Below are 11,132 nucleotides of genomic sequence, written 5' to 3'. Positions count from 1 at the left end.
GCAGGAAGACCCTTTCACGGGAAGTTTAGTAGCTTCGAACCCGCGGACGAAACATCCCCACGTCCTCCAGCAGTAAAATGTACTACAAGTTCAGCGGCTTCACCCAGAAACTGACGGGATCGCCTCCCACGGCCGCCTACAGCCCGCAGGTAAGCCCGGGAAGACGAGACCCAGCGAGCCGGTAGCCACGAAGCTATGACCTTCATATCACCATGTTGGATTATTTCCCTTCGTGTTCCCACCGGGTTTTAAAACCAACTTAAAGGCACTTCGAGGTCCTTCAAAGGCAGTTAAAGTGATTATTTAGCGTCTTAATAGCCACACATGATGAAAAAGTAAATGGTATTTACATTATTTACATTGTTCTGTATCATATCGCATGGTACTGTGAGCTGACTTCCTCTCATATCTTCATTTTAGTTACGTCAGCAGTCTTGTTCCCTGAGTGTTTCGTATAAAGTCCCTTGTAGGTTTATATGAAGCAATATAGCGTCTTTAACTTCCAAGAGAATCCACACAGATCGAGGCTGTGGCCTTTTCTCGTCTCCTACTCTCTTTCCTTGTCAGATTAAATTCCCATTCTCCATCACGGCCTCATCACCAAATCCTCATTTCACCTTTATCCTGGAAGATTACCTCCTACATGCGGACGTGGCCTTCCTGTGACTTAACAGCCAATTTTCTGTATACAATGACCTGTCAGAGCTTCGACCAGATGTGACCTTTATTATCTCTCTCCTGTCCTTTGCTTGTCATTTTGATGACAGTGGTTCAGGCGGCCTCTCAGCTCCTCTGCTTTTGTATGAAGAAAATGGAACCTCATCAAATTGGCAAATACGTTTATCAGCCAGTCCAACCTTGAGATGCGTATATTCATACGGCTGCCACCTACACCCTTTGTATTTATAAGTGTGTTAAATGTCAGATATTATTGGATATTTGTAAATAATATCAATCCCAGCTTCTACAAGTCCGAGGTTGTGAAATAAATAGATCAATAGTTGCAGCTTGTGTTTTTTCACTTTTACTAGTGCTGGGTGATAAAACAACAATAACAATCATTACAGTGTAGGTTCATATATAACAATTTCAGCGTGTTAATATATTGCTTATGCATTGATAAACACAGTAAGGAGATTTAACACACAAGTAACCAATCTTAGATTTGAAAAATGTTTTCAAACAAGGTTTTTGAACTTAAAATAATTGATAATGTGACATTTATCATGATCATTTTCCATTTTGACTGATGCTACATCTGGTTTTGTCTTGATAACCTTCTTGGCCACTTAGCCTTTCTTTATACTTTCACTCCACCGTGATGGAAAACTGTCTTTTACTCCCCTACATTTATTTAACACCTTGATTAACTTTTTCAGATGAAGGTTTTACACACAAAAAAGAGCAAACTTGCTTTTGAGATTGAACTAAACTACAGTAGATCATTTAACAGTCAGTTCAAAGTTTGCATTATTTATACTGAAAACTGTCATCAGATCCAGACAGTTGAATAACACGGTTTGTTCTTTATTCACATGCTCCTTATTGTCAGTAAAGGCGTAACAATCCTCGTATATACGAACACACCTGAAAACAAATGTGCACTTTCTGCTTATCTACTATAATACAACCTTAAAGTTCTCATTCTAAAATGGAGTCAGCAGCATTTTCCAACTTCTCCATTTTAGGTGATTGAAAACCCGTATTTGCATGGATGTAGCCTTGAATTAGTATCTAATTAAACCAGCCTAACTTTTACCACAGATCTGATCTCTTTTTAACAATTGGAATAAAGCAGTAACTTGGCACATGCAGGAAGAAAACAAAAAAAATTTAATAATTGCAAAAATACACTGTGTGGGCCAACTCTATATAGAATCGTCGTTAAATGCATTATGGAGGTTAGTGAAATTGAAAGATTACTTTGTTACATTAGTTAAGTATTGCTAGATCAACACCATGCATTGGTGGCGTTTGTATCACACTTTTCCTCTCACCTTAAGAACTGTTACACCCCCATTTGATAACCAGGATTTTGCTTTTCAGAGCTGTAGTAATTTTCATAGTAACCGTCCTGTGATCAGGTGTCGTGGTTGTTCACTCTGACCTCAACTAAAGATGTTAAATAGATTTCCCAGCCCGTAAAATCATGAAAAAACCATCAAATTACAGGTAGGCTGATGCCAGTGATAAATATCCAAGCATTATGAAACTGAGTGGTGAGTGTGATAGCCGTCTTATATCTAACTGTGCTCTAGTGACGCCCTCCTTGACCAGCCACACATTTATAAAGGTGCACTTTTAGTTGAGTCCTTTCTGAAATGGCATATCATAATATTCTGCTTCCAGCCTCTATGTTTGCATATGTCAGATTTAATTCCCCTTCTCTCCCAGGAGCTCCCTCCACACACTCTAACAAGCACAATGGGTCTCCTAGCAATTTTCCAAATGATTGGTGGGTGAGAGGCTTTCCAAGAGAGAATATGAAGGAGGCACACTTGTACTTAATTAAGACCACGGTGTACCCCCGGGAAATACTCTCAGTATTTACTGTCTGAAAAGTATAAGAGCAGTAGGTCATTTAATCATAATTTCACGACAGTGTAGCTGAATAACTAAGGAACATGTCTATGTCACAATGGCTGAAAGGTTATAAGTCCTCTGTGTACGGAATGATTTAAAAGACCAAAAAAAATCAAGCTCTATTCCACTGCTGGTTTTCTGCTACTCTGGACTGCGTGTAGTAACGCCTCCTTGTCAATAAATGAGAGAGAAAGGCGAAGATAAAATTGCATTATGGAGTTTATATTTATCTGGTAGGATTAAGGAACACTTGTTTGGATGCTGCTGATGTGGCTGAGTCGTTTGAAAGGAAATTGAATTTAGATGTGAATTCAAATAACGATTTTGATGTGATAAATCGTGCAGCCCCAAAAAATAAAGAACTTGAAAACGCACAAGAAAGACCTTACAATCCACAAGTATAAAATATGTAAAAAAATCTGGCTGTGTTCAACATGATGCTGTGTTGAAGTGCTGCTTGAGTTCCTCTTTAATGATCTAAACAGGCACTTGAATCATTTTAAAGACGAGCTCAACCACGTTCTCGTGTAATTGCTTGTTCTTATGCAGCAGATTTGAGACGGCTCCTACAGAAACTAAATGGGCTTTAATTTCACTTAATGTACAGCAGATCAATATAAAGAACCTTTAAAAAAAGACTTTTGATTATAATGCCAACATTCGCATCTACATTTACGATACCTTCCATAGATTTATTAGTTAGACACTTCGACAGATGTGAGCTCTCTTGCATGCTCTGGACCACCCCAATTATTTGGGTATTAAGCAGAATTATTTGAAACACTGAAAAGTGCTCGGTGTTCCCGATGGTAATTAACTTGATGTGACTTGTTATTCTGAAATGGAGGCATGGAGGCAGTAAACCCTATGAAACCCTATTAGACTTAAAAAAATCTAAAATCCCAATTCAGCGACCGTGTCCTCGAATGGAGACGACTGTAGAGCCCGAAACAAAATGAGTTGGTCTGGTCAATGGAGGATTTCCGTAATTTGCGTCCCCAGGTTTTTCCTGCCTTTAGCACTGTCGCCTAGCAACACAGCTGCAGTTGGACATGAAGAGAGCGTTTGAATTCCAATTGGTTTTTCAACATTTGTACTGTTAGCTGTTGGGTTGAGTATATAAATCAAAATGCATTTTGTACAACTATGTACAGTGTGTCATTAAACCACAATCAAAGCTTTTTATATCACAGAAGAACTTCAATCTTGAGGTCCATCATCAGATTGGTCTAACGTGGTTCGGATGCCTGATATTTCCATTTTAAAGTCTAATAATTGGATTTTGGTCTTGTTGCTTGCCGGTGCCTTTATCTCTTTAGAAAAACTGCTGATAATAGAAGCACAATGAATCCCGGGAAGAAATGTTAATGAGTCCCTGTTGCTTGGTGATAAAATGATGCAATTGAATTAGCCTCCGAAAATGGGACTGCCTAGTGACACTGCTGTGATGAAATCAACCTTAAAAATGTAGCCTCCGGAGGATGCGGCCCCTTAATTGGTACGCAGCTTAAATAAAACTTTTAACAGAACTGAGACCATTAGTTGTAATAATTAATTCTGATAACTTCAGAAACGATAACAAACAATATTAATACACTCTTTGTCCAGTGTTAATTTTTACTGCTTTTTACAGCTACTTTGGAAAAACAAGACAATTGAAGACCCTATTCACGGCTTGAAAACATTTTTATTTTAATGCATAAATACCCATGAATTTGAAAAGAGCTCTGCTTTTTTTGTGCAGGGGCTTAAACCAGGCGTGCCAGCGGAGGCCCCGACCATGATATTCGCCACACCCACCAAGGTGGTGTCAGAGGCCGGGTCCACGGTGGAGTACCTGGGAGCAAACAAGGTTCACGAGTTCCAGAGGTTATTCCAGGTAATGAAATACACCGAACAGAAAACACTTGTACAGTGAATCAGCTTTTGTTCATTTCAAAAAGTGCCCCGACGTGGTGTGGGGGTGTTTGGCGTTTCAAAATATGATTCAAAGCCATGAAAGCTCATCACCATTAGGCAATGACTGGTATTCAATTCACTCTTCTCTTTAATGGGATTCTGCTCCCCTCTCCTCACTATTCATCACATAACAGGCACCGAGAGAAATAAGAGATTCCGAAGTTGGGCAGAGCAATCACTCAGACAAATTGAAACGACTGTATTGACTGCAGCCGCAGTTTTATAACTTTTTTAAGTATTTATAAGTGAAGGAAAGAGTCAGAGCTTCCACATCACACACCAGAGAAAACCTCCTTTTTTATAGAATTAATTCCATATTTCAGTTTTTCCAGACAACACTTCGGGACAGTTTTCATTCCAAAAACATTAAATTTGAGAAAAAAAACATGATCACTTTCTCTGTAGTTTTCACCTATAAATTGTTTGATTGTGGTCCTGTGTTAAGATTTGATAATATTGTTTGTGCAGCAGGTATAAAACCATCAAGTCTTGGTCAGAAACTGAGTGTTTGTTGCAAAACTAAGCAGTTGAAATGAGAGGAAAACCCAAATGATGTTGAGGCTTATCTGAAAACATGGATTAGACTCTTTTCTGTACTCTGTCTCAACAACTTTATTCTATTCTAATTTCTTCTTCTTCTTCTCTCCCTCAACCCTTCCCTGCCTGGCTCGTCTCCCAGTCGCAAGAAGGTGTTCCCGTGCATCTGAAGCGCGGACTTCCCGACCGGCTGCTGTACCGCACCACCATGGCTCTCACCGTAGGAGGAGCTCTGTACTGTCTGGTGGCTCTTTACATGGCCGCCCAGCCCAGAAAATAAGAGACCAACACAAACCCAGGATCTTTCTGACACATCCCAACGCGCCTGTGCTATAATCCATCTACCCGACTTTCCATCTGACCTCGTCATGCCACCTCTTGGGACTTTAACATGAGAATTTATCACTTTAAAAAAACCACACCGGTGATATCAATGTCTGTCTTCTTTGTAAAAAAAAAAGTCTAAGTTAATACATTTTATGGGGAAATAAAAGAGAAAGATGTTCTCAAGCAAGTCTTTTTTTTCCTTTTTTGTTTGTCTTTAACTTCGTACCATCTGGATGAAGTACTGAAGCAGCACTCACTGAAGGAGAGGCGTCATTATTACCAATCAAGCGACACGTGCATGGGTCATGTATAAGCACGTTTGAAACTCTATAGTGGTTTGCAGCTTCTGCGTCTCCCTCGGCTCCTACGGATGCGAGAATAGAAGCAAACTTGTGATAGTTATTTTTTTCCTGTGCTCACAGCTTTCGGTCTGAAGCTATAAGCATGATGGAGACTCCCGTCTGGAACACAGCTGCTGCTCACTTGGCGTAAGCATTGTCTCATACAGGCCTTGGTGTGATCTTCAGATGCTCCTCGCTGAGCTTCAGAGGGAGCGAGGCGGTTTCAGACAGACACGTTGGCAGTTTCACATCAAGCTGCTGAAACACTCATCATCTCAGTCTGGTTTGGTGTTGTTTTTTTTCTGAGTGGCTTGGGATCATAGGCTCTATATAAAGATGGAGCTTTCTTCACTTCATCCAGTTGTACAAAAGTCAAGCTAAAATATGGATCGAATTTGGAGAAATGCGATAGTGTTTGGATGTGGAGCCACGATATCGGAATCAGCTGCCACACACTCGACCAACTGTCAGTCATCTGTCAATCATGACAACTAAGCTAAATAATACCAAACCTATGGGAATCAAACACTAGGACATACATCAGTGTGGTCTGGACTAAAATGACAGAAAACATTATTTGACGTGTACTTTGACGTCAGCTGATACAAACATAACCAACAAAATTCTCTACGAAACTGTTGCCTGTCACGTTGCATTGTAGGTATTTTTTTGACATGTTTTGACGATAAAAAGGCAGGAATGATTTTAAATGAAAGTAATAGGGAGTGTGATGCTGAATCAGTGGAGTAGTCTTTATCCATCACATAACTTTTGTTTCATTTGAGGCTCAGTTAGAATGCATTTAGTTATGGCTTCAATTTAATCTCATTTAATACATTGTTAATCTGCTATTTACATAAAAACCCTCAATATTACACAGAACACTAGCTGCACTATGGATATAGAAGGGATCACAATTCATGCATGTTTCTTTCAAAATTCCCTGGCCCTCAAAAACACTTGAGATTTTATAGTAATGGATATCCATAAAAGAGTATTTATTAAAATATGGAACCTTCATTTGTTGGTATGACTCAGCACTGGATCAATAAACAGATTTACTTTATTTTTTGTCAACAACTTGATTGGCTGATTGAGATCATGGTCAAGTTTAATTTGATTAACGTTTACACCCAGCAGTCAGACTTGTGAATGTGTGGGTTAAGATAAGGGTCTTCCTGATTGAACTGAGGCTAATCTTCATCATCAAGCAATAATGAACCAATTATCCCAAACAGCCTCACTCCCATTTTCCCCTCGATGGCATTGATTGTTGCCATGGAAACACGGTTAAGGGATCAGAGTGACTTACTTTAACCTCATTATGCACTGTGTACAACTCCATAGCTAGCATTGTAAGTGTAAAACTAAGATTCTGTTGTTGAGTCTAACTAGCATGGTTTACTCGTGGCTCTCACAGGTGGTGTAAGTTTTATAAATTCAAAGACAACAGAAGATTGATGTTCGAATCGAGCCGGGAACATTTTTGTTACATGTTCTGGATCCAGCTGTACCTGACAAAGAGCCAATCTAGGCTCCAGACATTCTCTTTCCAAATCAATAAAATGGACATTTAACATTGAAGCAGATTCCAGACAAATGTTTCCAAATCTGACCAAAAGTCAGAAATCAGCTTAATTGAATGCAAATTAATGCATGTTTCCACCATCTGAATATTAGTATGTTTGGCTAATTGAGATCAGTACAGAAGGATAGTATCAAGCGTCATGGACAGCTTTTACCATTGTTGTTATACCTTTGGATGTTACAGTTCTTAGACTCATCACCTTGAAATAAAATATCTAGATGTGTGCTTTTAGGACTTCAGACTGGGAACCAGTGGTTTAACATATCTGATAAACCATCCTCTATAAGCCAAAGTGATCTCCTTGTGAATAAGAGCATGAAACCTGTTTTTGAAGGTGTTCACTTAATTCAGAAATGGACCGCCTGCTGAGACTTAGTCTTTTTCAATTACTTTTCCCAGTTATTCAGTCAGAAGCCTCCCGCTGTGGCTTTTCTTAGAAGAAAAACAAATCATTACACAGTTACCTGCCAAGACTGGAACCTGATACCTTGTACCCTGTACCAGCTTTTCATCCAGGAATCCTTCAACATCACCTTAATTTCACCTCTCTGTCTCGTCCCGTCCACTCTCGCATCACGACAGCCCACTTGAGCAACAATGGATCCTTTTGTCTTCGCTCTTCTTCCCCCCGACAGAGGAGACAGGAGAACTCAGCAATAACATGTTTACCACTCAATGGAAACTGTTAATGAAGCACACACCTGAGGAAGCGGGATCACAGGAAACCCGGTCTAGACGAGACATAAAACACAGGAAGCCGGTGGGGTGCGAGGAGCAGGGGGAGGGTGAGAGTGTGAGATGGTTATTTATGGAGGAGGCATGAGACCTATGGGAGGAAAACTGAAAATTGAATCCCCTTTTTTGCAGCAAGGAATCTCTTCCTTGTAATGTAAATCCTGTCACACCATCTCCCCAACTCTAATCCTGGCTTGAACTAGATCATTGTAAAACCAGTATATTCAGAATTCTGGGATTATTATGTTTGAAGATATATTATTTGTTAGGATGAAATGTTCTAGTAATAGTAGAAAAATGAAACCAACCTCAGTCCAAAACTGGTCGTTTTCAGAGACTGAAACTAAATGTATTTCCATAGACTGTATAGAAATGGTCTCCACTTCCTTTCCACTATTCAGAAAAGAAGTCAAAATATTTCTGATACCAGATTGATAGTGTCCAAGTCAATTGCCATATGTAAAAGATGATGACGGGATTGAAACGTTCTTTTAGATCAGCGGCATAAACACACGAGTACACAAGCAACACAATGGATGGAGCTAATCGAATAAGAACTAAAACATAATGAATTAGAACCAAAATGCAACAAATAAGAGCTAACACAATGATCTTTACTGCAGCCAACAGGGGATGGGGGGGGGGGGTCGGGGGTCGTGATGCTTCACTTTAGAGGGGCTGTCACGTCATCAATAGAAACGGTCTATGGTTTTATTGTAATTAGTGTCCTGGTTACAGATAGCGATGACAGTCACAGTATTTCTTTGATACATGTGAAAACAGAAGGACGAGGTGGAGGCACATTGGTGACATTGATTTCTACGTGGGAGCTTTTCTTTTGTTCCGATTCACATCTCACACAATTGCCTCATTTCTTGTTTCTCGCTCTATTTGATTTCTCACAAAACCACTTTAGTTTCCTCATCTTATTCCTTTGTTCGGGCGGGATGATGTTAGAGTTCCAACGCTATATTTCAAATTTACAATGAGGGCTCTAGATGAAAACTCATCCAGCCGGTGTCAGATTCTGGCTGCTACAGGCAAAACTAAATCTAATTCTCACATTGCTTTTCACTGTGGTTTGTTTTACATGAAGTCCAGAGAAGAAATACACAGCTCTTCATCTGGTTTTTTTTTATTTTCTTCTGCTGACATAGTAGTGTCGAGTGGCTGCAAACCCAAAATAACCGGAAAGAGGCTGAAAGGCTGCACACATCTGCAGCGTTTCGGTGTTAATTCACAGCAGCTCGAGCGATCTTTTCACATGGTACAGATAATGGGTGACCCGATCCACCGCGGAGAGCCGAGTGGGCCTCTTAATGCGGTATATATCTACGTCTGTTTGCCCCGCCGCGTAGGAACAATGCAGAAACATAACCGCTCTGCAAATACAAATGGCTCTTACAGCCGCCTCGCAGGAAAGACTGAGGCGGGGGAGAGGGGAGAGACAAATCACCTTGGCTTAAAATGGCCCTGCCACAATAGCACAGCCTGAGTACAAATTAATAAATAAGGTTCTCTGAGATTGAATGAGAACTTCAGGGGAGCAATTCGTGAGGCAGGAGCATTGGTGTGTGAGTGTGAGAGTGTCTGAGAGTGTGTGTGTGTTTGTACAAATGGCCCCTGTGCTCGTCTCGCAGATTAAATGACGACAAGTGGGACTGGGTCACGAACAATGCAGCTCCGTCCGAGTTCCGGTCCACAAAGCGAATTGATTAAAAATTTAAAAAACCACTTGGCGAGGTCAAATGGGAGCCACTCGAGACTCACCAGGCGTGGTACGTACCTGCACCGTATGAATCATCTCGCCTTGGATAAAAATACACAGTCACATTTCACAAGTGGCCTCAAGTGAAATCAGGGTGTGATTTGAGCTGGGATCAGGGTGAAATCGACTCACGGCCCTTCTGCTCTCTGAGGGCCCCCGCTCGCCATTTACTCCCCTCTCGACATGTAATGACCAATCACAAGCAGGATAGGAAGTAAAAAAAATGGGTCATGGAGAGCCGAAGGTAATGGAAGAACCAGCAGGAGGTCAGGTTGTGATGCACATGGCGGAGGAGATTGCGGCGTGTAAAGAGAGTGCTGATTGGTGCTATAAGTGCAGGCTACTTAAAGGGCTTCTCTTTCCCTGTGTGTTTCCAAAGAAATGGTTTTTCTTCCGTCAGGCTATTTTTCTCTTTCTGCCTCCTTTCCCTGGCAACAACCTTACGTAAGAGTTCAAACACACACTCTGCCCTTTTGCCGTGTTATGAAACTGTCCAGCAAACCCCACCCATGTCCAACTGAAAATGTCACACATTGCAGAAGTCACGTTTTCTTTAATCCTGGAAATATAAAATAAGAGTTAGTCAATACGGCTGCCTAAGGATGTGAACAAGGTGGAATGAAAATGAGAGCGGGAAAGGGAGGAGGGGGTTGGAATAGAGTTGGAGCAAGATTAATGGCTGTTTAAAAAGGAACAAAACTTCCTGTCTGACAGGAGGCAACGCGTGAGGCTGGGTAAGTATGTCTCTGAATTCAGATCTATTAGCACCGGTTCCCCTCAAGGCTGTGTTCTTTCACCTCTTCTCTTCTCCCTGTATACCAACAGCTGCACCTCAAGTCACCAGTCCGTCAAACTCCTTAAGTTCGCGGATGACACCACCCTCATTGGGCTCATCTCTGATGGGGATGAGTCCGCCTATGGTGGGAGATTGACCATCTGGTGTCCTGGTGTGAGCAGAACAACCTGGAGCTCAATGCTCTAAAAACAGTGGAGATGGTTGTGGACTTCAGAAGGAACCCAGCCCCACCCACCCCCATCATCCTGAGAGACGCCCCAGTCGTCACTGCGGAGTCCTTCCGCTTCCTGGGCACCATCATCTCCCAGGACCTCAAATGGGAGCTTAACATCAGCTCCATCACCAAAAGAGGACAACAGAGGATGTACTTCCTGCGACAGCTGAAGAAGTTCAACCTGCCAAAGGCAATGATGGTGCACTTCTACACCTGCATCATCGAGTCCATCCTCACCTTCTCCATCACCATCTGGTTCGCTGCTGCCACAGCAAGCGACAAAG

General features: G+C 41.3%; 1 protein-coding gene across 1 annotated transcript; it reads left to right on the top strand.

Moving 5' to 3' along the window:
- Positions 1 to 5,589, top strand: LOC133027753 (cytochrome c oxidase subunit 7A-related protein, mitochondrial). The gene is made up of 3 exons (XM_061094856.1): positions 1 to 149; positions 4,328 to 4,462; positions 5,222 to 5,589. Exons 1-3 carry the CDS (start codon positions 78 to 80, stop codon positions 5,357 to 5,359), a joined length of 345 nt encoding a protein of 114 aa, XP_060950839.1. The 5' UTR covers positions 1 to 77; the 3' UTR covers positions 5,360 to 5,589.
- Positions 5,590 to 11,132: the final 5,543 nt, after the last annotated feature.

Source organism: Limanda limanda, chromosome 21 (assembly GCF_963576545.1).
Source record: "Limanda limanda chromosome 21, fLimLim1.1, whole genome shotgun sequence".
NCBI lineage: Eukaryota > Metazoa > Chordata > Actinopteri > Pleuronectiformes > Pleuronectidae > Limanda > Limanda limanda.
The sequence above is the reverse complement of the archived record's forward strand: the minus strand, read 5'-3'. Positions and strand labels throughout refer to the sequence as shown.

Excerpts from the sequence above, each read along its gene's own strand:
- LOC133027753 (XM_061094856.1), top strand. The coding sequence starts at position 78 with ATGTACTACAAGTTCAGCGGCTTCACCCAGAAACTGACGGGATCGCCT. Across the intron at positions 150-4,327 it reads CGGCCGCCTACAGCCCGCAG|GGGCTTAAACCAGGCGTGCC; the intron begins GTAAGCCCGGGA and ends TTTTTTGTGCAG. Across the intron at positions 4,463-5,221 it reads AGTTCCAGAGGTTATTCCAG|TCGCAAGAAGGTGTTCCCGT; the intron begins GTAATGAAATAC and ends CTCGTCTCCCAG.